Raw genomic sequence first — 19,382 nt, 5'->3', positions numbered from 1 at the left:
TCCTCAACGTGTTTTCCTTCCGGGCAGCTCTAGCTTTTGTTCATCTGTATAATAATCCTGTTTTTATCAAGAGTAAAAAAAATCCATTTCTACTATGTTACCATGTTTCATGTTCCTTGTGTTTTGTTTGCTTCTCTGTTATATTTCCATTTTAATCCCTTTCTTGTAGCTTACAGGTTGCAGTCATAACACGGGATCGCCACTGGCAAACGGTGGACAAGCTTCGACATCGGACAGTGAAAACTCGTCCTGGAATGTGTGGTTCTTCTTTACTGCCCAGCTACTGCTCGGTGCGGGTGCATCACCCTTGTATACCCTCGGCGTTACCTACATCGACGAGAACGTCTCGAAGAAAATGTCTTCCGTGTATTTGGGTAAGTGTTTTGAAGGTGATTTTGAAATTAGTAGGTTTAAGGCTACGCGAAATGCCACTTATTATGTCATTCCCGTCCCGTACGGGCGAGAAACGTTCAGTATGAGGCCAATGTCAGTTGCAGTATTTTCTCCATAAAGTACAGCATAAAACCAATGTGTAAACGATATTCGGTACAGTCGTTTAAAATATGCTACACCATGCATCGTTCCTCGTTGTTTCTTTTCCCCTTCGTTTTGCTCTTCACAGTTCGGCGTTGGCCTACATTGGACCAACACCGTCCAGCATTTGAGGGGTACAGTAAGTTATTCGCAAATGAACACCATAAATTACTCACTCATATAATCTTTGCGACACACTTCTGTGTGGCTACACAGCTGGAGTAGCAGTGGAAGAGAAGCATACCCCGGGACACGTCGAGGAGGATCAAAATATTTTGCAATCACTTCTGTCAAAATAAATCATCTGATTGTGAAATTAAACGGCGATCTGGAGGGAGACAATGCACGATAAGGGATCAGTTAGGAGGGAAAGCAAATAAAATCATGCCTTCCTAAATGTACGGGAAGCTGTTTTTGGAGGGAGAAGAAAAAGGAATTGCCACTTCCGATTTCCGTTTTGCAGGGAGTGAATTTGTTAGTAAGGGCAAAGGATAGTTGTTGTTAACACAGAGAAAGAGACCGTTGCAATCCCCTTCCCAGGGTGGACTGTACTTTTAAGACGGTGAGAGGTTTCCTTAGCTCAAGGCTTTGTGGTAGATCAACCAGCATGGAGCGAAAGTGCGTGTTTGTTCCTAGCATTCGTTGCACGACCATTTACGGACAATGTTGTGAAACATTGATAGAGAAGGGGAACGAGATATGGCATGCGATATAAATGTGTACATCTTCATCATAATTTTATTAGCTTCCTTTTATTAACCTCAATGAAATTGTGCACCAAAAACGGATACATTTTCCGGCTTGCGAATGAGCAAAGAAAGGATAAATATATTTAATGCAATTGTATGTAAGAAGTACGCGGGAAAATGTTGGAACAAATTGAAACAAAAAGCAAAGATGAGAAGACAAATTAGATATTGATAAATTTTTGTTTCCGTGACTAAGAACAGTAAATACTCTTAAAACCAACTTTAAAGTTTATTTTTATTTTCTACAGTGCTTGATATAACTATACAAATACTCGTTTATTCAAGAGTAAAATAAAAAGCAGTGGACCAATGTGATAAACGGCGCAAGTTCCACACTACATGAGCACGTATCAAATCCCATCCGCACCGTGTCTCCACGTAGCAAAGACTGACTGTCAGGCTACGTGGTAAGAATAAGTCTAGTAAGCCAGAAATGGCCGGCATGCCCTTAGTGGTCGTTAAGCCGAGAAAAAAGGAGGAAAACCGAAAAAATATATTACTCGAAAAAATATGTAAAATGCGCTTAATGAAATATTTTAAGAAAAGAAACAATTATTTATTTATGATGATTAAGTAGGACATCATTGTATTTATTTTATATATTTTATTGTATATATTGTATATATTTTATTATTTATTGGATTTGGTGTAAAAAAACTAGTGTAATTAACGTTCGTATAGTTATGTTATGCACTATATATCTGCTCAACAATATGCAGATCGAAAATTACCCTCAAAGGTTCAACAAAATATGGGAAAGGTAAAATAAATAAATAATATTACCATTCTACCTAACATAAGTAAAAGAATTCAATATTGTACTAAATTCATTTTTATATACTATAGCCTTGGTTAGGTATTTTTTTTTAAATGGCTGCGAAATATTTTTTACGCACTGTTTTTTACGCATGTTTTTTATTGTCCTCAAGAATGAAGCAAATTAACAAAAATAGTGACAATGACAATAAAGTATATTGTATGTTTTTAAGTGTTTTGTTAATTTCGATTACAGATCCACTCCACGGAAAAGCTAATACTACGAACACTACATTTCATGTACACCACAAGAGAGAGAAAAGATTGTCATTCCCAACTTTAAGTGTCCCTTTTGACACAGCTGCCGTTCGTTGCATCAGGGGCTTTCGGGTGGAAAATTCACATCCATTTTTTTTCCTCATTTCCAGCAACACTTAGCACTTGCCCTTGGTCCCGGTCAAGTATATCAATCAGGGCCGGCACCATCGAACCTATCAACAGTCCAACCGACAAATAGAGTGTGCGAGGGATAGTATTTCAATTGAATACGATTGATACGATTTAAACAGTTGAGAACGAAGTGTCCTACTTGGGGGGGTGGGCGGTATTGGGTTAGTCACGGTTTGACGGATTGGGTTGTGATTTTTATGCTGAAACCATTCCGTACATTACGCTTCCGAATGGTAAACTAGCTCGTAGGGTCCATAATTTGTGCATTGTTTGCCGATACCCGAGCCCACAGCCCGTTTGATTAGATTTGTCTTTCGTTTTTCAATCGACAATCGACGACCCGACTGGCATATTGGTCGGGCGTAAATCTATTTAGCGACAAAAGTGAGAGATAAGAGGGAAATGTACTGCATGCCACAGTGAGGTTGATTGATTTTTGATTGAAGGTTTGAAGCACGAAATAGAGTACATTAGATTGCCCCCCCCCCCGAAAGAAGAGTGCAAAGAACTAAAGTGGCCTAAAGCTAGGAGACAAAAATATTTGTTTTAAGATGGAAATGTTGGATACAATCATATTAATGCTTACCTTGCAACGTTTTATTAATAAATTCTATTTACTTATAATAAATAAATCAAACGTTTAAATAAGAGGAAACGTTATAAAGTTAATGAAAAATTAAATTTTATGAATTATTTATAAATGTCAAATTAATGTGTAATGGTTATACTACACTATAAAATAGTTTTAATAACATTCTAAAATAATTTACAAAATTTTTATAACTTGTCTTGCGTCATTTTGCCTATTGCAGGTATTTACTACACAATGGCCGTTGTTGGACCAGCTGCCGGTTATGTCATCGGTGGACAGTTGCTGCTCTTCTACACGGACATGTTCGTCGTCGATGCTACCACGTAAGTTTTTCACTAAACAAGGAAAATATTCATAGTATCGAAGGGTTTCAAGACTGATCGGTTTTTAATCTACTGGTTTGGACTGGTCATCCATCATAAGGAAAGATCTCAAACCCAACTACAACCGTTCAGTCTTGTAAATGTTTTCAATAGCCATTGGAGAAGATTGTGTTGTGGCCTACCAAAGAATAAAAAAAATGAAACATGTTGCATCTAATATTAATAAATTCAAATTACGTGGAAATTTCATAACCAAGATCGTACCGTTTGTCGTCCACACAATAGTAACAACTCTAGGGTGAGATATCCATTGTCTGCCCACACTTTGCCATTTTGGCTAGAGCAATATGACAGATTTATTGGGGCACATAACCACCTTGTAGGTAAGGTAACATCTTGCGTTTTTCCTGTTCCGGTCGAGATGTATTACGGGACGATTCGCATCATCTGACACCATTCCAGCAGGCTTTATCATCCGAAAAATTGTGAAACGTAACCATGTTCGTGTCTAGCCGTACCTCTATTTAACTAAGGAACCGAAAGTAGAAGAAAGAACTGCATAACTGCTGCGCCAATGAGGCACGGCGAATATGCTGTTGTGATGATATTACGCCCGGCAACGGATCATTGGACTCATTACGGGCGTTTGTGCATCAGTCGGAGGGGAAATGGTTCATTTCCTTTGGAAATCATAATGACTAGGCGTCATCCCAGTCGGTAGTCAGACGGGAAGCTGCAGTGTTGAGTTGTAGAGAGAGTTGAATGTGGACCAAAAAATAGGAAAAGTTAGAGCAAGATAAAAGCAAAAAGGAAATTATAAAAAGTTATGATTAATATTTTTTGAAGTGGAAATGTTGTAAAACTAGGTCACATATAATAATATTTTAGAAAAAAAACAAAATGATATTAAATTCATTTAGTTTTCTATAAGTTTATTTGATGGTAAAAGTCTTATTCACTATTTTTCTTATCTTCTTCAATGTTTGAACGTGTCCTTACCAAGTCGATACTGCCGTGGGGCAAACAAAAACAAACCATCCTGTTGCTTCCCATGTACACACAACTCACTTTTACCGTAAGAATATTTCCGCATCACATAAAAAACCCAAAAAAAAAACGTTTTCCTTGACGGGAAAACATTGCCAATCCCTCCCTCGACCGGTGTGGAATGATCGATCGTACCCCGGGACATGTTTCACCCGGGTTGTGGTTCATGTCGGTGCATTGGCGTTAGCCTAGAAAATTGTGTTAGAGTCGACGACGGTTGTGTTGTTATGAAAATATCAACGGGTACAGGTGAAGCTTGATGCTAGTATGGTAACATTTCCATAATAAGCAATTCGTTATGCTGCGAAAAAGGTAATAAGCATTTTTGCATAGTCGGGAAGGGTAATAGAAACATTTCTGTATGCAACATTCAACTGTCGTTTGACGAGAAAACCGTTTACTGGTTGTGGTAGAAATAGAAACCTGAATGTTTCAAGAACAATAAATAGTTGAAATATTTTTGATACTGTTAAATTGATTTTTTTTCTTTAATTCATACTTAATACTAACATTATATTACGTTACTATTTAAGGGATGATTACTGATATTGATCGGGGTTTGCTCATCGACAAGCCATTAAATATCATAGACATCGATAAGGCACTAAATATGTAGAGCCAGGAGGAAGAAGAGTTTTTGTTTAGTTCATCCATTCTTAGTAAGATAACATAGATAATAGTTTGGATGTTACCGAAAGTTCGTTTATTGGAACCTTATTTTCTATGATTCGACATTAAAATGCTGTTGTTTGGAGAATTTAGAAAGATTTTGATCTCAACGTTCTATTTTCAATTCTTTCGTTTTTCCGGTAAAAGGTGGAATAGGTTTGTGATTCCAAATTTAGTGAGTTTGTTTTAATTTTTCTTATCTGGAACAACGATAGAATCATTTCCCATTAAACATCCTTGATTATCCTTGATGATTAGTTGAAACGTTATTCTGGATTGAACTTTTATCTGATTTTTTGTGATGTCTTAAATTGATATTAATACATATTATATTCTGAAATTGCTTAAACGAGGCTTCATGAATTCATCATCATGGATTCAAATCATTTATGGATTTTTTTATATTTGCGATTTTTTTCATCAAGACGCGCGCCAAACTGTAATAAACAAACTGTAGTAAATTCAAATAACTAAATACTGCCAAACATCAGAATAATATTTTAAAATAATACTGATAAATACAGCTATTCTGTATCTAAAATATTTTATTTCTTTTAATTTACTACATTAAATACTAAACAATTTTCTCTTATAAAAAAAACCTTTAATCAAAGTGAATAGAAAATGAAGAACTACCAGGAAAAAGTAAAAATAGTCTCATAGAAGTTTTATGCCACATTTTTTTTCGCCTTTTGTGCAGAAAAACTTAAACAAATTTTTTATTTTCTTAACAGAAGATTTCGCTAAAAATATAAATCATAATGGAACAAATCATTAAAAAACAAAGTCAGCCATATATTTATTTTAAATGTTAAAATTAATTAATATTTAAGTAACTCTGATTTTTCCTAACATAATATTTACGAACACAAGTATTTCTAAATCAATTTGCATTAATTATTTTCATGTACGTAATAGGAGTAGTAGGTCTGTTTTATCAAACATGATATAATGAATTAACAGTTGATTGTTCATTACGCTTTACAGCACTTTAATAACCCTTTAGCCTGTGGTACAAAATTTGTGTCACAAAATAGCAAATGCAAAATACATTTGTTAAATCGATTTTAATGACTTTCCGCTTAGAAGATGGATTGCCTGCCCTCGATCGACACTCGATGATTGATGATCATCTCTCTGTGTGCGTGCGCTTGATTAAAGTATTGCACATGAGCGTGCAACACCTGCCACCATTACCTGATTTGGCGCTCGTCCGAATGTGTTTGTTACCAATTCGCTGCATTTTAAATCGTTTGTTCCATATGACCACTGCCAAACACAACAATAGATCGATAAATGAACAAACGCATACCAAGTGCGTGTGCAAGACCAAAATCCCATTTGTAATCCATGGGAAAAGTTGATTTTAATGAATGGAAACGTCACCACAACCCGGACAAACGGCGGCGAGTTCGTTTCGCGCGGAAACACACACTTTTCCCGCGTGACCATGTATGACAAATAAAAACCAAAAAAAGGGAAAGGAAAATAGTAGATTGATCCCAGTAGACTGGGTAGCATTTCTATGGCGCCCTGCTTTTCTCTGATGTGTCCATAGGTATGTGTGGGGAGCAAAAGGATTTCAGGATAACTTGTTCTCTTTTTGACCCAACATTTACCCTTGCGATGTGCATTTATCATTTTTTAATTGTCTTTTCTCCCGTGAGCTCCATGTGTTTTTTTCACATTCGTAGTGTAGCAGTGATTTGGGGAGGAAAAAAGTACCAAACGATCGCTTTTTGTTCGTTGGCCGATTTTGCAGACACGGTCGGAAACTGACGAGAATAAAACTAAGCTTATAAACGTACGCCACAGTCCAACGCGTTCGGAACGGTAACGGTGCACGGTGTCAATATTGCCATTTTTAAATCGCGTACCATTGTCCCTGCTATTGTGCTTGTTGTGTCGCGCACTCCGAAGCTAGAACAATTGCACCCGGTAACTACGATTGTAACCATCGTAACGGGAGCAAAAAAAAAAAAACAAACGTGACTACCGGAATCCGGTTTCGGTGAACAATTGAGTGCAAACTTCCAGTGGACGAGGAAATAGACCGTTACCACTGGTGGATATCCGCCATTAAAAGCACTTTTTATCCCCCGGTCCCGGTATTCGGTCGTTGTTGTAAGGATGTAACGAGAAAAACACGCACTTGTACGGTTTCTTCATTTTGCCACCCGCTAGCATCACGTGGATACTATATTATTCTATTTATTAACCTTTCTGTTGTTTTTTTTTTTACTGCCAACTTTTCTTCCCATCTCGGTTTTAGTCTCGGTCTAACCCCGCACAGCAAGGTGTGGGTCGGTGCCTGGTGGGTGGGATTCGTTTTCATGGCTGCGTTCTGTTTGCTGTTGGCCATCCCAATCCTTGCCTATCCGCCCGCACTGCCCGGGTCGGAAAAGCTGCAGAAAGTGTCGGAAGCTCATCGGGGTGGTGATGGCGACGGGGAGCGTAATCAGGAAGCGTTCACCAAGATCAAGCAGATTCCACGTGCGCTGTTGGCGCTGCTACGCAATCCGACGTTTTTCTTTCTCAACCTGGCCGGGGCTTCCGAGGGGCTGGTCATTTCCGGGTTTGCCGTTTTTCTGCCGAAGCTGATCGAGAATCAGTTCAGTGTGACGGCGGTCTGGTCCGCACTGCTGATGGGTAAGTGAGATCGGTAAAATATTGCAATGTATTTGTAAGTGTTCTTTTTCTATATTTTTATTCATTCATATGTTGCGTCTTTACGTAGAATTTGTTTTTATTTTTTTTTAATTTTTAATTACTTTTTTTGTTTATTCCAAATTTCTAAATTTAAATTTGTATGGTTTTAAATACCTTCTAATCTAATCAAAATCTAATAATTATATTTTTTTCAATTTAGAAAATAGTTCAATATACAAAATAACAGAAGATGTATTATTAATATGCCATGTTAGGTCTGCTAATGATCAAAAGATTGCTTTTAAGTTGATGGGGATAAAATATTATTATATTATAAATATATAATATAATATGTTTTGCTGAAATGTGAAATTACATCTTCCGAACGTAACAAAAGCAAAGCACTAAAACATCTTTTTTATCCTATTTTAAAAGTTTCTGAGGAATATTTGCATTACTTGCGTATTGAAAGTGGTTATTATGTATTATGTATTATTTAGGATGATTTTAGTAGATTTCCCAGGTTTTTCTTAATTTTTTTTTCGATTTTTAACAGTTTTTATTTACTGTTTTCCATTTTCATATGTTTGAAATTTATTATTTTTTATCCTTCACCACTTGTTTCATTCATGTATCAATTATTTAATTTTTCAGCTTTTATAACTTATTAAATATCGTTTTTAATTCTATTTTCTCTCTCCGTTCTCATTCCCCAGGAATAATCACGGTGCCTGCCGGTGGTGGTGGAACATTTTTGGGAGGATATCTTGTGAAAAAGTTACACCTTTCCTGTTCGGGCATTATCAAATTTTGCCTTTTTGCAACGATTTTTGCCGCCCTGTTTACGGTGTGCTTTTTCCTATCCTGTCCGAATCTAACGTTTGCCGGTGTGACAGCACCCTATTTTCCGCACGAAAATCTCGACAGCCCTTACGCACACTCGACGGAACCGCGCGATCTATACTATCTGCCCAAGAATCTGGACAACGCGTGTAACGACCGTTGTGCCTGCAGCCGGCGTAACTACGAACCCATCTGTGGGGCGGACGGGATCATGTACTACTCGCCGTGTCACGCTGGGTGCAGCGAGGAAATCAATCTGGAAAACGCCAAAGTGTACCGAGACTGTACCTGTATCAATGCAACGTTCCATGGTGAGATGGGACCACTGTACGGTGGAGGGAGTTACGATGCGGTCAACACGATGTGTCAGTCGCAATGTGATCATTTGTGGATTTTCGTGGTACTTTGCTTTTTGGTGATGTTCTTCACCTTTCTCGCCACGATGCCGGCACTGTCGGCGACGCTGCGGTGTGTCCACGACGATCAACGTTCGTTTGCGCTTGGAATACAGTGGATAAAGGTCCGTGTACTTGGTACCATCCCAGCGCCAATGATCTTCGGACGGCTTATCGATGAAACGTGCATCTTGTGGCAGGAATCGAGCTGTGACGATCATGGCGCTTGTTTGGTTTACGATAATGCATTCATGAGCAAGTAAGATCGCCATCCATGTTTGGTGTTATGTTCTATAGAACGAAATGGAGCTATTACATACTTTCTTGTGGCTTTCTTTTACAGGTACATGTTATTACTAGCGCTAATCGGCAAAGCGTGTTCCATACTGTTCTTCTTCGGAGCTTGGTTCTACTACATCCCGCCGAAAGTGATCACCAATGGCGACTCACACCAGCAGCAAGACGCTCCAAACCAAAAGCTAACCTCAAACGGTCACATAAACCCTATCACAGTGGAAAAGTATTGATTTTATCGTTCGATCAATCACGACGCCACCGTTGCTCAAAACTCGTCACCCTCAAACGGTAGTAGCCATTGCTAAAAGTCATATTCATATTCTTAAGTGTCATAGTAGTCGTGTTTGTTTCTTCGTTAGCGCATTCCATCAAGTATATCGATATTTATCGCCAATTTTTGTCATATGTACTATGTAAAGAACCAAAAATCAAAATACGTAGCGATAGCGCCAATAAGTTTCAGTATTTAGTAAAGGTAGAATGTAGCGCGGGAATCGATTCTCCCGGATAAGGTTGAAGGTTTTTGCTATTGGTCCTAACTAGATTTCATTTCGTTATTTTCATCAAGCGTAGAATGTATCTATCTAGGTATATGGCCAAATGAATCTCAGGATTGACTGACACTAAAGTAAGCACAAATGCTATTCTCAGTTTTGTATTAAGTCCTTTTTAATGCATCACCTAATCCTGATAATGACCATTTTTCGTACAGATTTAGAATATGTATGTATGTACTGCCAAACAAAGCTAAAGTGTAGAATATATAGTTGGTAAGATGCAAATTTAAATAAAATGAAACCTTGAACTAAGAAATTTGGTGCATGATATACTGTAACATATAGATATCAAGAAAACAGGAAAGAAATATTTGGTTGGATGATTTGGAAATTTGGAAATTTGGTTGGAAATGTTAAGTTGTAAATCTATTTAAAACTGTGTTTAACTTATAATTTCATATAAAAATTACCCAACACATACCATTTGGATGAATTCGTTTTGCACGGTTGAAGAACTGTCCGTTTTTTTCCTTCAAATACATAGAGAAGATTGCTTAAGCTATTGTCCAACAGATGGCGTCGTACTCATTACGGAAATGTTAAGGTAGGCATACACGGCTAAAATTTACTGCAATATTCCTACATTCTGTTAAAAACAATACAAATAAATAGGTTTTCGATTTACCATCTTTGATAATACGTCTATAATTTAAAACAAGTCAAACATAGCTAAATTTTGCTTGAAATTCATTAATTCTCAATAATCACGTTATTTACCTATAGAGGATTATTACTAAAAACAGGCAAACATGATGGTGGATTTTTTTGTAACTTTAACACATTAATTTTAAAGAAATTTTTCGTAGGTTTCATTCCTTTTTATATATAGCGATTACTTGACCTATTTAATTAAGTGAAATAATCCTCATTTAACAAGAAAAGAAGTCAGGATTATTAGGACGTATTTGATCACATCGAAAACCATTAGTCGTTTTTGGTATTCTATGGATAATGGTTGAATCGAAGACTGACTAAAGCAACAACAACAAAAAACAAAAAAAGGGTAAAATTAAGTTAAAGAAATGGCAGGCCAAGAGATTGAGATTGTAGTGCCACATAGGAAGGAGTATTTTAAATGAAAAAAATGACGTTTGATTAATTAACAATCATTTATTCTGCTTTGGCATTTTTTCCAGGAAAAAGCTTATGCTCGAATTAAACTAAGTGAATCAAATACTGCACAAACCTTTGATGGAATATAACAAAACAAAAGTTTAAACAACCAAAACGTGCCACAGTGTAGCTGTTCCATGACAGCGTCTGGGATATTATTTTTACTGCGATGCAAAATTCATGCAAAATTCTGTTTTTCTCTATAAATTACAGCTTGTTTCACTTGTTTCTTACTTACATTAAGAATATAAGCAATGCTTTTCTACATGTAGTATGATTTGTGCAGCATTCTCTCGTCGAACATTTCAGCCAAACGCGACAGCATTTGAAGAGTACTTTATCATCTCTGTTTCAGAACTGTTTGGCAAATAGAACTGTTAATTAAGTTTTAAAACATGCTAATTCATAACGTAACTTGAGCAATGTGCATTAACGCTTGGTTTTATATTATGTTATGTTTTTGTCGTATTTTGTTTCATCAGTACGAACTCTCAGCTCATTAGGGTCAATCGAACATGTAACGAACATCGTACAAGAGCGAAGGCTAACAAATGTCAGTAGGGAACACCGTTCGTTCACTTGCACCGAAAAAAAAAGAAGAGAAGTGAGAGCATTGTGTACGTGTACGTCAAGCTTTCTGTCAAAAATCGGTTTTCTTCTGAACGTACAAGACGTGTTGTTCCGCGTTCATAACAAAGTGGAAAAATTTTTGCTAGCAAACGTTCTAAAATGTACTTTAATTTTGTTACGTAAGTTGTGTTTAAGTTCTTTCATTTCGAAATTATACCACAAGATAGATAAAGTTGGTTTGATGTGTTCGATCCATTTGCGTGATTTTGCGATACCTGAGCTGGAAGTGAAGAAGAGGTCACCATTTGAGAGCGAATGGTGTGTTGTGTGAGAATATAAAGTTTTTAACACAGTGAAATTTACTATTTATCTTTTTAGATAAATAATATGTGAATTAACAGTGGTTCAGGTTTCGGTTTTTTTAAGGCTTTTTCTATACACGCTTTTGTTTCTGCAAGTGTTGTGGTCATCTGTTTCTTTGTTGAGCAGCAGCAGCAGCAGCACAGCATCAACATAATGCCACATAAAACGCAAAAAAATAAATTATGTACAATAGTTTGTTGCGTTGCTTAGGTTGTCAATAAAATTTCAAAATTCATTACCGACAAGCAAAATATTTATGTTTGTTAGATAAGCAGACGGATGATTTATAATTAAACCTTTGCGGTGCTACTTAAGCTTTATAAATTGCAGAAATTGTGCCACTTTTCCTTCCAATTGTTATTGTTTTACCAACCGTTTTCCTTTTGTTGTCGCATCACAATTGTACGGAACAGTGTCAAAATGAGGGAAGGGAAAATAAAACAACATTGCCGCACGTCTAGCACTTCCCATAGAAGAAAATGCACCTTGGCGCATGGGGAGCATGCTCCTAGAAACAACCGTTCTGTTTTCGATGCTTATGTTTCTTTTCTCTGTGTGTGTGTGTTTGCTGTTTTTTTTATCTTCAGGTTTTTGGTTTTCCACCATCGATGATCGATTTTCTTCGAAAATGTCACCAAGGACCGCCTGCTCTTCTATTTCGGTCGGTTTGCATGCAGGGGGAGGCCATGGTCATGTTTCATAATCACCCAGTGTGGCATAAACACAGCTGATTGTCGTTGCCCGGGGTGAAGGAAATGTATATCAAGCAAATCCATTTATATGTGCAGCTGTAACAATGAATCCGTACAAAACGCTTATCAGTTTGACGTTGTGATCATTTCAGCTGTTGAATACAGTTTTAAAACACGATTTTACTTAAGTTTTTCTATACTTTCCTAAATCAACTATTCACTATAGTTTTGTTAAAAGAGAGTTGCAAATTTATACAAAAATTTATAGTATTTTTGTTTCTAAACGCAATCAACACAGCAGATAAATAATAGTTTTAGATTGCTGTGGCACGAACGATTAAAAGACTTCACAAAAGGATTATACGGTGGGGGGGTGATACGCGTTTCATCCACGTAATATGCGCGTGTGTGTGTGTCTGTTTGGATGGGGCTGCTGTGTGATGTCTATGGCAACGTGGCTGCTGTGCTGGGTTCGTTGTTTAGCTGATGATCAACCAAGAAAGCGAAGCATCAAAGCATGCCAAAACGGTTGCATGCGGTAACCAAATGGAAGTCGGTCGGTTTGTGTGTGAGTCGTGTATTGAGTTAAAAAAAAAGAAGTGCTTCGCTCAAGTGTGTGATTTTGTATATTTATAATCATTTGCTGACGCGATTGTTTTCAAGTGTTAAGAGCGAGCGTAAAGAAGGTGCAAGTATGCAAGCAGCCAGCATGAAAATATGTTTCTAATCTAATGATGAAAATTGTATTCGTTCCTTTGTTTCCATCCCAGAGTGTTGTGAAGAAACAGGGTGCAATATATGGAAAAGCTGTAACAGGTGTAGGTGTTATCAGTGCATCGAAAACGTGTGTGTAAAAAGAAAGAAATTCATGTAGAAGATACAGTGTTGAAGGTTTCATCTTCATAACCAAACAAAAAACAGAAAGGTAAGTTAAAATAAAGTACTTTTAGTGCCCAATAGGATATGAAACATGTTTTATAAAATAACGAACAATTTTATGGTGTTTTAATAAGTATGATATTCCCCCTTGTGGTTATTCTATCTGATTGATTTATTCGAGACGAAACATGGCAAACGAATAACATTAGAAAATCGATTTCCAAATTTCTGAATACACATCAGCCAAAGTTTTATAATAAAAACAGAACTCCGTTCGTAAGTGAACTGAAACAAACTCGCGAAGCCTTCACCGCACCAAAACTAGAGCTTGAAGGCGATTGACTCTCGCACCGGAAATCTGTCATTGACATGTTGTTGTGTGTGTCCCCACCCCGTTTGATCCATCACACCTTTTCATGGACATGTGAAGAGAAAATTAACTTTTGGTATGAATCACCATTCACCCACAAACAAACATAAAAACTTACTTAAAACTGGTTTAGATTTGGAGTGGACGAGATTTGAACCTAGAACGCGTTTTTTTCTCAAATCTTCACCTATACATGTTCACCTATTGTATGTTTTGTGAAATCGTTCGAATTTATACCTTTTCTTTAGTCAAAAACTTAGCTTAACACTAGAACTACCAAGCGTTTTAAGCGTTTTACGTTCTTGGTTAATTTTTAAACAAATCCGAAGAGTTGAAGAATATTTTATTGTTTATTGCAGATCGTACTATAGAATATGTATGTAAAACTCATGTTTCGACTATATTAGGACTGATTAACACCCAAAAATAATGTGACGAAAATTAAGCGTTCCAGTCAAAATGACTGGTCCGGTAGTTCTAGTGTTAATATGAATATATGGCCTTCTTTTTTAATTTATCCTTACAATTTCTGTTCGTCTAGGTTTAGCCTAATAGTTTTACTGAAACTACTCATGGCTAAATATTTTCACGTGGCACTCTCGTATACTAGTGGCCGCCATTCGAGATTCGGCTTGTAAAGTTGTTGATTAATCGGTGATAATTTTTGGCCGACTTCAAGCCTAACATATCAGATAACTGCAGTACACCCGTCTCTTATAGTTGTGGCAAATCGCCATATTTTCAAGGTTTCTATTTTTTAGGATAAATTTTCAAGTTTAAAGAACAGGTAAGGGAGGAGCTTTTGGCAAATACGGAGGTTAGAATGTGTTTATGATTTTGTTTTGATCAAAACTCGCCAAAAGAGAATTGTATGTACAGGTCCATTGCTGTACTATATGAGAGAAATATATGCAAAAAATGTGAATATTTGGCATACACCAGCCAACTGATATGTGGGCTACGTAAGCTATAGAAAGACTCAAATATTTCCTTGAGATGTCTTCACTAAATTCATTCCATCTTTTTTATTTGAGCCTTGTTTATTATTTTGAATCTAAATTATATATCTTATAACTTCAATTAAACAAAAATTAGAAATACTTTCTGGTTGCGTTCAAATGCATTGTTTCAATAACAGCTGCTGGTTACGGGGGAAACAAAATAATCTACCATCTTTTTCACAAAATTACCATCACAGTAGCAAATGCTTTCCAAAAAAAAACGTGTAGCGATCCTGCATCCGTGATAAAAAAGCGTGGCGATATGAGCTTTTCGAGCCACTCGAGCTTACCACCACCATTTAATTGAGTAGGCGTAGACGAAGAGCGTCAATCACAGCCCCATTTTGTGTTGTGTTGGGCAACACAATAGTAAACATGCGAGGGGGTTGGCACTGATTGTGTCACCGTATACGACGGTGCGTACGGTTGTGATCGCGTTGCCATGGTGTTAGTGTGTCAAGCAACAGCGTAGAGAAGAAACTTGCCCACGTTGGTGCGTAGCCACTGATTCCCCTATCACCTTGGTCTTAGCACACCTTGTTTTGGTTTTTTCTCTCTCTGCGTACTATTGAAACGGCAATTCGAAGCATTGCTTTCTTATGTTTCCGTAACGAATTTTGAATGTAAAACTTTTTCTGTCGCCATTTCTCCTCTATCTTATCTTTCATTCCTTTGACGCAACTCTGTCGTGCGGTGCAGGTCCTGAAAGGATACTAGAGACTTAACTGCGTCGTAAGACACACACGCACTTTCTTTCACTTCCTGCCACATGGGCACATCATTACGTAATGGCGTTTTCCACTCTCAACCGAGGGTGGTTTGATTTTCCAAGTTTTGGTGAATGCGTTTTCATTATCCACATTTCGCCTCGCGATGGGCATTTGTGGCGCAGTTGTTTGCTTGTTTAGTTTGGTATAAGGCTTATCAGATGCGTTACGATCAGCGATATGAGGGTTGAGGTTTCTTTTCTATATACATGTTCCATGTTCCAGTATGTCGGTAAGCTGTTATTTCATAATTTGATTTGTAAATAAAAGCAATCTTACATACATGCGTCATTAAAAGAAAAGATAAAGGAATGGTTGGTAATTTTCACCAACCATCTTTACGTTCCCCTCTGTTGTGGGTTTTGCCGCATGTAATCATTATAACCAAAAGCAGATTGCACGATTACAAGCGAACCAGTTAAAGGTGTGATAATTTGGACGAGTTGTCCCGTTTAATGCATCTTTCTTTAATAACCTTTAACAGCAAAGACAGCCTGCGATTAAGGATAATTTTAATTGCCGCAAATGTCATAAAGAGAACGGATTTTAAACAACGATTGCGAAAACAACGTAGCTAATCGGTCGTTAAAACAAAAAAAAGGACCATTTGAAAGCAAGTAGTAATTTGCATGTAAAACGGTTTTTCAGTCCCGATTCAAGTGAACAGTTTCTCATGGAGAATGTCAAAAGACTGTTTTGCAAATATCACTTTCTACATGGTAAACAACATATGTTGTGTTTCCTTCAAGGTTAGGATTACCTTCAAGGGTGATTTTCTGAAAAGTAAGTAATTGCTGAATGAAGTATGCAATAAAATTTACCAAACGCATTCATCAATCGAGGCGGCCTGGTGGTGTATGTGATAAACGGCGCCGGTTTCACACGGCAGGACCGGGTTCAAATCCCACCCGGATCATCTCCACCTATCAAGGACTATCTATTCGGATACTTGTGTGTGTGAAAGAAAGAGGGAGAGAGAAAGAGAGAGAGAGAGAGATTAAACTATAACTCCGTGGTGAAGGATGGTCCTATGATTCAACATCATGTGTGGAAATCTATGATTATAGATACATATTGGATATACCTTGCATTCGACTCTGTATTTACTGTTGTGGCTATCATATTAATTTTTGTAAAGAGACTAAATTTAACACACTGATTTGTAATAGTCACTGTGAATACAACCAAGCAACTACTTTCAAAATTTGCTTAAACATCTGGAAATATTTTCGCCACATCAAAGCGAAGCAATTTTACATGTTGCGACAGTGCGTGTCCGCCACATACAGCTCATTTGACATTGATTATATATTCTCCTATCTGGCCAGAAAGGCCAGAAATTCAAACAGTAGTGTAGTTCTAGTCGCTCAACAACAGCCACACATCACCGAAAAGTGCAGCTAAAAACCTAATGCTGAAGATCAACACCAAAGTTATCTTTTCGTTCTCCCTAGAGCTTCAATCAATCGTAAAAATAATGAAGAAGTACATGCACAGGATGGAGTTTAATATGCGCAAGTCTAAGAAGTAGCAACTGAAGGTTTTAGTACAGAATGTATTAAGGATAACGTTATACCAAAGGTCGTCTATCTTTCCAAATGATAAAGAAATGCGTCGGACAGAACTTTTTCACCCAGATCACCCGGAGGCTAAAATGGAGTGACAACTGATCACCAATGCCACTGAAAAACTATTGTTTCATTCATAATTGATGTACATAATTAGTTTTTTTTTTCATCGCAAATCAAAATTATCTAGGTATTTCTTTTTTTAAAGCATACTTAATTGATCAATCCTACAAAAAAAAAAGTTAGCCCAAGGTTACTGTAGATAAAACAACATTGTGGATATACTTAATCTCTTGCAAATCAATTAAATAACATACCTAATTTGTATATTTTTTTTATTATTTACAGTTTAACTTTATTATTCCTTTTTTATGTTTTTTAAATTTTATTTTACACATTTTCAGTAATGCAAAAAAAAAATGGTAAAAGTAATGGTTAAAACAAGTTTTAAAATTATTGCTAAAACCGATGTTGCACTGTATAATGCAATGCGACGCCATAAATATTGGAACCAGTTTCCTCACTTAACATCTGCTATTACTTTCGGCTATCCAAAACAAACGTTTTCGCTCAAATGTTGGTACTGCATTTGTCGGCTTCAGATCTCTCTGTATCAAATTTAACCTCCCTACCGTAACACATCCCTAACACCAGTTAATCAAATGAAATATGTAAACCTTACACGAATTTTAGTGGAGGGGTGCGCTTCCAAAATGGTGTAATAACTCCGTGTTTTGCCATTTCCGGTGTTTGATGTTTCGCTGAGTGGACAAACAAAAGATATGGATACATCGATAATTCAATACCTTCCATGGCAAAGGGCGTAAATAAATATAGTACACTGTGTCATGATATTTTGGGGATGATTTGTTTTGCTTTTTCAGTTGAACAATCAGCTCATGCTACTACTTTAAGTTTTGTTTTGTTAGAAACTGGAGCCAGTTTCAAAGGTTTATATTACAAAATTTATACAAGTTTTACATCAATTTCTCGCCTTTCACGCATTGTAGCGTGTGCTATGATATTTTCTTTTCTTTGGTTTCGGTTTTGATTTCCAGCGCGACATGTGTCGTCTTATCACTCGAACAAGGTCATGTTTAAAGACTGTCATCCTAGCGGAAAGGATTTTACTTGCACGGTCCGGGTTTCATCTTATCAGCAGTTCCAGCATCTCTTTGCTTTGGTTTAGGTTTGTTTTCACAGCCCTTATCAGTGTTCCCTTCTGGTTCCTGGGGATGAATAAACCGGTCACAAACACTTGGCTGTGGCAGTAACGGGAACTCGTTGTTACAAAACATTATGGTTATATTTCCAAGGAATTGTATTTGAGGTATGGATTACATGGAATGTAGAAAGAGGGATGGTAGAGTTTCGTGTTTTCAAAACCACAGGATTCCAGTTATCAAAAGCTTGTCCATCTTTGGTTAGTAATCAGAAACCAGAAATGGTGCGTGTTTGTAAGTAAAAGAACGCAACAGTTGCGAGTTTGTTTTGCTGGTTACCAACGGAAAGATATAATATTTTACCTTTGGGTTGGTCGTTTTTTCTTCTTCTTCGTATTAGAGGGAAGTATTTGGGGAAATGTATTTCCCTTAGGCCGAAAAATTAATATTCGCGCCCGTCAAACTCGATGACAGAAGCTAACTATCTATTACAACGTATAGAAACCCATTTGATTAACGTGCAATGTACGAACCTTTCGCCCCCAAAGGGTAAAAGTAATCTCCTGCGAATATTACCCGGTGATCGCCAGGTTGGGAGTGAAAATGACTGAAGAAAAAAAACCTACATTGTGCCAATTCATGTAGCAGCATGGAAATGTGCCATGTCAAAAGGCATTCGCTTCCCACCTCCCTGTTGCGTGGGTTGATTTGGGGGTTACCTTTCCCTGGAACAGCTACACACCCCCCGTCGTTGTTGATGGTAAGAGGGTAAACGAAGGGTGGGGGGGGGGGCGAATTCCCTGCGCGTATGACGAACCCCCAAAAACACCACCCATCGTCATCATCTGCCTTACACCGATCAACAGACACGATGATATTAAATGTACATCAATGCCCCGCACGAGGTCACAGTCCTCAAGAGGAGGCTTATTTTTCCAAATTTTGTACATTTCGTTAGCTTTTGGGAAATGAAAATTCATCGAAAAAACGACCGCGAATGAATAATAGATCCAGGGCACTTCCCCCATTCATCAG

General features: G+C 37.3%; 2 protein-coding genes across 4 annotated transcripts in view; both read left to right on the top strand.

Annotated features, from left to right (window-relative positions):
• The window catches only part of LOC125761986 (solute carrier organic anion transporter family member 4A1), a 29,162-nt gene extending 18,603 nt beyond the window's left edge, over positions 1-10,559 (top strand). The window contains exons 3-7 of the mRNA XM_049423627.1: positions 170-374; positions 3,302-3,404; positions 7,393-7,769; positions 8,486-9,266; positions 9,351-10,559. Of these exons, the coding sequence (XP_049279584.1) occupies positions 170-374; positions 3,302-3,404; positions 7,393-7,769; positions 8,486-9,266; positions 9,351-9,534 (1,650 nt within the window). The 3' untranslated portion in view covers positions 9,535-10,559. The remainder of the gene's footprint in view (positions 1-169; positions 375-3,301; positions 3,405-7,392; positions 7,770-8,485; positions 9,267-9,350) is intronic.
• A 1,026-nt stretch (positions 10,560-11,585) lies between these two features.
• Positions 11,586-19,382, top strand: part of LOC125761980 (solute carrier organic anion transporter family member 4A1) — a 45,114-nt gene continuing 37,317 nt past the window's right edge. Inside the window, exons 1-3 of one of the 3 annotated variants that reach the window (XM_049423616.1) lie at positions 11,617-11,723; positions 12,495-12,568; positions 13,370-13,524. The gene's annotated coding sequence lies outside the window, so the exon portion shown is untranslated. Of the gene's footprint in view, positions 11,724-12,494; positions 12,569-13,369; positions 13,525-19,382 lie in introns of all 3 variants that reach the window. The other 2 variants (XM_049423615.1, XM_049423614.1) reach the window with 2 other exon arrangements.

The sequence above is a fragment of the Anopheles funestus genome, chromosome 2RL (assembly GCF_943734845.2).
Source record: "Anopheles funestus chromosome 2RL, idAnoFuneDA-416_04, whole genome shotgun sequence".
NCBI lineage: Eukaryota > Metazoa > Arthropoda > Insecta > Diptera > Culicidae > Anopheles > Anopheles funestus.
The sequence above is the reverse complement of the archived record's forward strand: the minus strand, read 5'-3'. Positions and strand labels throughout refer to the sequence as shown.